The following is a 6,335-nucleotide window of genomic DNA, read 5'->3' on the forward strand; positions in this document are numbered from 1 at the left end:
CCTTCTAATAATCTTTTAAATAAAAACCTGGTTTTCTTAATACATAACTATATTTAAAGTGGAGAAGCAGCATGGTGTTGTGCAAAGGTGTCGGAATTTATAGGCTGCAAAACTCCGTCATATGCAGATCAGTTTAGATTGTAATTGAGAGATGTTTAATAAAATAAATAAAAATGCAGTACAGCATAGATAATTTTAATTTGTGGTTTTCTAAATCAATTATTCTACCCTCAGATTTTTTTCTATTTAAATTTGACACCATTGATAGAGCACTTTGAATCTAGCACTCAGTTGCATTGGTTCTGGGATCATAGGCAAGTAACTTAACTTCTTATATTAGTTGCCTTATCCATAAAATGGGGATACTGGTTCTTATATTACCTACTTCACTAGGTTATTATAAGAAGAGCAAAATCTTATAAGCCTCACAATTTTGCTTCTAAACACAAGCTTTATTTATATATATATATATATAATTGCATAATCTCTTTACATGTTCTGTAGCCATTAATTAATATTTAAACAAGAGTCTTCTAAATATTACTTACCTTTATTAAGTATATGGAATCCATAATAACCTGTCAGCATTTTGGTTTAGGACATTGCAACAACATACATTGCTTGGCAAAAGCTATCAACCAGATTGCTGCAGCATTGTTTACTATTCACAAAGGAAGCATCGAAGATCGCCTTAAAGAATTTTTGGCTGTATGTATTCTTTAACTTTTAAAATTCATGATTTACAAATTTACTTTAAAGTAAGGTTCTTAACCTTTCTTTAATGTCATTAACCCTTTTGGAGATCTAATGAAATGTATGGAGCTCATCTTAGAATAAAGGTTTTAAATGTATAAAAATAAGATACAAAAAATAGGATTACAGAGGAAAACAGTTTTATTAAGATAACTATTAAAATAATTATAAAAAACATTCCTAGATTCTAGTTTCCAAGTTTAAAAAAAACCACACCCTGCTTTAAAAGAAAATATGAATGCTAGGTCACATGAATAGATTACTTATTTTTCTATAGTGTGAAAATTTAGTATTTACCTATTTTCCAAAGCCCATTTTTTCCTTGTGGAATCTACATTATTTGTGATAGTTTGGTTCTCTCCCCCTCCTCCCCTCCTTCCCACTTCTCTTATTCTGAAGATTCTCTTTTTGCTTATACATCCTAGATGCCCAGTATGTGGAAAAAGGAGGGGATAGAATAACTAGGCAACAGCATGTTCTTATCTAGAGGAAGATCTTTTTCTTATGCATGTTTCTATCCCTTATTGGAATAAAGAGAAAATTAATGGTGGAAAAGTTGCAAATGAAATTACTACTATTTTTAAGTTCATGAGATCTTTTTTTGTTTAAAGAAAATTTTTATTACTCTTGCCCAGACCTAAAAAGAATGGCTAGATTAATCTAAAATGTTCTTAGCTGTGTCAAATCACCTCCTAACATATGATTTTAAATACAATGTCCCAAAGAAAAATATACACCTGAATAGTTCATCATTTTGGGTTACAGAGGCAGGGTTGGTGGTTCATTACATTGCAAGTTCATTGAAAAATAACTTCTATTTCAGAATCCATGTTTCTGTGTTTGAGGGGAACACCTAAGATATGATTATTAAGTAAATGTTAATGTTGTTTGTAAGGATATATAAGTTACTCTGAAATTCTCTTCTTATTTTGGCACTCCAAAAAATTCTGAAAATGAGGGAAGAGATAATTTTTCCATTTGCAAATCTACCACTTGCATAATTCTAAAAAGATTAAATCTCATTCTTCTATATTTTTAGAGCTAAAAATCAAGAATACTGAAATTCTATAAAATTCTTAAGTGTGAAAAGTTATTGATTATGTATATTTTTTGTGCAAATGCATGAATTAATATTAAGTAAATTCTCCTAAAATGCAACTTATTTGAAATTATTTGAATGACTACTCCCTTTTAAAGTAAGTTCAATAAATTATACTGATGAGACTAAATCATAAAATTAAAAGAAGCTTAGAAAGGCTTTAAGGACTTTATGTATTGACTCAGAATAATGTAAGTAGAACAAAGAAAATAACACACACAGTAAGATAATAAATATTAAGAATTACAAGAAACTTTAATGCTATGTAATTATAACAAACAAGGTTTACCCTAGAGAAGAGAAGGGAAGAGAAACTCTACCTCTGTTTCAAAGGTGGAGAACTACAGATATAGACCATTGTATATACCAATGATGGGCAAACTTTTTAAAGAGGGGGCCAAAGGAAAGGAAATGCTCATCTGTCATTCTGTTTCTAAGGCAACTCTTTTAAAGTTTCATTGTATTGTATCCTACTCATTGTATTCATCAGATTAGGAATAATGTTGCATGGCCAGATAGAACATTTCAGGGGGCTGCATCTGGCCCGTGGGCTGTAGTTTGCCCATCACTGGCATATACTGTCATATTCAGTTAGAAGCATTGGTTAGTTTTTCCAAACATTCTCTCTTCTCCCTCTCCTTGACTCTTTCTTAATTTTTCATTATTTTAAATGATGGTTCACTCAGTAAGGCAGATGGGAGGGGTATATTTGGAGATGAGGGTAGCAGTAGAAAGACAAGATGCTAATAAAAATTTTTTTAAGAGAAAATAGATCATGAAAAGTAAAATGAAAATTTCTTTTCAGCTTGCATCATCTAGTCTATTGAAAATTGGTCAGGAAACGGATAAAACTACAACAAGGAATAGGGAATCTGTTTATTTACTGCTAGATATGGTAAGTCTACATTTTAGTTATTTTTAACAGTTCATTAAGTTTTTGTCAGCTCAGAAGTAGTTTTCAAGAATGTTGATTTTTCTCTATAATTTTGTTAGTTGCACAAAACTTAGAATTAAAAGCTTCTTTTGACCTTCATGCCCATTCCACATTTTGTTTTACTGCCATTTTAGAAGATATCCCAATAATAATTAGGTCTTTATTACTTCAACATCAAAACAGTGGGTTAAGACAAATTCAAGGCAGAGTACAACTGTTGGGTCCTCTTTGTCTTGTGTATATATCATATTACCTGAAGTTGTTTGGAAATATTTGTGGTTTATTGCTTCCTATGACAGCAAGTTAAAATTTTTCTATCTGACTTTTATGGATTTTCCTATTACTTTAAAACTTGCTTTCTATACTTTAGGCATTTGCTCTTTTCTTTGTCTACTAATCAAGAATTTCTTGCCATTCCCTCTTTGCTTTTCTTTAGTTATTCTTATCCTTTCATCAGTAACCTTCCCCCTCATTACTTGAGCCTTTATTGATCTGCTCTAAAGCTCTGTTGTGCTTGGAACCTGGACCTGACCATTTAGTCTTTTAATTATGTGCTGCAGGTTTCATGTGTCAGTCTTCTTACTCCAACTAGATACTTCCATTTAGTAAATATTTATGTCTTAGGGTATGGACCTTATTCTTATTCAAGTTGAGAGTTGGACCCTTAAAATCAGAGTTTCTAGGTTCTTTTTCCTTCATGTCTCGCCAAACTTTATAAATAAAATAGGTGAACACAAAAATAAGGACAAAGACCTATGAAATAAAGGTTGAAAATTGATTTTCCTGATACATCTGATAAATGTTACAAAAGTATTTTCAGTAGTAAAGTGAAGTGAAGCTCAAAGATGAACTTCCCTTCAGGGCCAGGCACAAAGATGGCTAAAGAGACTCTTGTTATAGAAAATCAAACTCACTCTCTCTCTCTCCATATATATATATATATATATATATATGATTTCTAATTCTAAAGGATTCTAACTCCACCCAAATAAATTATCCTGTTGTTCACAGGCTATGCTAATCCTCCTTGATCTAACTAACAAAATTTTATACTATTCTAACTAAAACTACTGCTATAATTCTTAACTTCTTTAAGTTATAAAGATAACCAAGGCTAGCTGGTTGGGTCTCTACAAGAATCAGGTCAGGACTCTGAGCCTTAACAGACTCAGAGTCCAAACCAAAGACCAGGTTTTCTTTGGTCTTTTCCGAGTCTAATTAATCTATATACAGTAACCGATAAATGAATAGTGTTTCTTAAGTTGGAAAAGAAAACACTCCACTCCTTCAAGTCCTTCACTCAGACAGAGATAGAGAGAGGCAAAGATGTTACCTTCTCCAGCCCTGAGAGAAAAAGAACCTGCATGTGGTTCTGTCAAATGCCAGAAGCCAATTCCCAAAATGCCACACTGTGTGTAATTGTCATAGAATAACGGTTCCAGCTGCCAACAGTTGAAATTAACACCGTCTCTCAATTCTTTTTGAAACTTCAATTCTTTCTCAAGCCAGCTTCTCTACTTCTTATCTCTAAACTAATAAAACAATACTTACTTTCTAATATCATCCTTATAGGGTATAGACCTTATTCCATGCCTTTTTGTTTTTTTACCTCCATGGTGACAAGCACAATGTTGAGTACAGTTTTAGATACTTAGTAAATACTTGATGGAAAAGTAACAACCTGGTTTAGCTTTGTACTTGAACATGCTAAATACACTAACATTTACTATTACAATTTTCTATTCAATTAAAGTAATTAGCACACAAGCCTTCTTATGACATTGGATCATAGAAGGGGAGTATTCATAGGCAAAAGCAAATGCTGTGTAGTTTCATGAGGAATTTCATTTCTGATGCACTTATTATGTTTTTCAGATTGTGCAGGAATCACCATTCCTGACAATGGATCTTTTGGAATCTTGTTTTCCTTATGTCTTGCTGAGAAATGCCTACCATGCTGTCTACAAACAAAGTGTTACGTCATCTGCATAAATATCTACATATTGGAGATAAGCACGAATTTTTGTTGCCTCAGTTTTATCTGTAAACTATGGAGCTATTTTCTTTTATGGCCTGACAGTTTTGTGGATTATGGACTTTTTTTCTTATATATAGTTGTATTTCTGATCAGTGGTTTATTAATATTGTTGTACTACAATATAAACTTGGTTGATTTAGGTTGCACATTCACCAAAATTTTTCCTTTTTCATTTTAGACCATTTATGTTTGACACTACATCAACTACACATTTTTGATATTTGATAATGCAAAACCATACTTGCTTGTTTATTTCTGAGAAAAATGTATTTAGTGATTATTTTAGATAGTGTTCTAGCTTTCATCTGTGTGTAAATTATTTCATATAGGGAGAGTTCTGATCTATACCCATTGTTCTTATTGAAAACCAGAATTGGATGTGCATTTCTGTGAAGTAATGACATTTCTACTTTTTTCTTTATTTTGAAACATTTGCCAAATTAAATATGACATGATATAACATTTAAAATGTTATGGGACTGCTGATAATTAGAAGCAGACCAATCCCCAATATTCTTAAACAGCAGCAAATGTTGTTGTTTGTATAAAGCATAGTGACATTTTTTAGACTAACATCCATGATGCCCTGTTGGCATTAGCACTACCATTGTATCCTGCTGTATAATAAACATTCTTATGCATTTATCAAATGTTGATAAAATGTTAGCCCTTAACCACTTTTATATGTTTTAAATTTTTGAAATTCAAGTGTACCTTCCATAACATAAATAAACACTAGACTGTATCACATTTTGAATGATCTCTTATTTAATTTGGAAATTTCTGAAAATTCATTCTTTAATATAGACATTTTATTATTGGGTAATGTTGTTCACAGGAGCCATGTGGACAACCATCAGACATTCTGGTTGTTTGTATCTTCCTTTAGAAAAAGTGTCAGCCTATTGTGGAAGAGAAAGTTCTTCACCAAGAACTCTGGATACTAATGGAATCACCTATCTAGTCCAAAACACCTTGTGCTAATTTTTTTAAATTATTGAATTTCAGTATTAAATAGAGAATAAGTTTTTATTTATTAAATACTCCCTTAAAAAAGTCTTCCAATGGTGAAATAATATGCTGTTGCTTTAGAAATATATCACTAAAAGAGAAACATGGGTGTCCATTAGTCTACTAGTTGTTCCTGTAACCAAATACTTATGTTAACAGGTTAGAAAATAAATGAACATGAAACTAATGAGAAAGAATGTTGTTTTTATATGTGAAAGAAATAAAAAAGATCTATTAAAGTTGGTATTAAAGAGATATGAAACTTAGATTTTACTCATTTAACTTGAAGTGACCAGATGTTTTCCTCTTTGATCAGTTTAATAAAAACTGCTTTTCTACAGCCTTGTATCTAGATATAGTCTCTATTCTCAGATGTTGCTTATGTACACATTGGTAAAGATATCAAAAAAAGTATTGCATCCTCATCAATTTTAAAAAGTTCTCTTTGTTAAGAAGTTCACTAGTTGGACCATAAGAATATCACATTATATTTGTTTATT

General features: G+C 31.4%; 1 protein-coding gene across 4 annotated transcripts in view; it reads left to right on the forward strand.

Moving 5' to 3' along the window:
- The window catches only part of NCKAP1 (NCK associated protein 1), a 129,076-nt gene extending 123,502 nt beyond the window's left edge, over positions 1 to 5,574 (forward strand). For all 4 annotated transcript variants that reach the window (XM_044669728.1, XM_044669730.1, XM_044669727.1 and 1 more), the window contains 3 exons: positions 599 to 708; positions 2,658 to 2,747; positions 4,662 to 5,574. In XM_044669728.1, the coding sequence (XP_044525663.1) occupies positions 599 to 708; positions 2,658 to 2,747; positions 4,662 to 4,778 (317 nt within the window). In that variant the 3' untranslated portion in view covers positions 4,779 to 5,574. The remainder of the gene's footprint in view (positions 1 to 598; positions 709 to 2,657; positions 2,748 to 4,661) is intronic.
- The last annotated feature ends 761 nt before the right edge of the window (positions 5,575 to 6,335 follow it).

The sequence above is a fragment of the Gracilinanus agilis genome, chromosome 3, assembly GCF_016433145.1.
Source record: "Gracilinanus agilis isolate LMUSP501 chromosome 3, AgileGrace, whole genome shotgun sequence".
NCBI classification, from domain to species: domain Eukaryota; kingdom Metazoa; phylum Chordata; class Mammalia; order Didelphimorphia; family Didelphidae; genus Gracilinanus; species Gracilinanus agilis.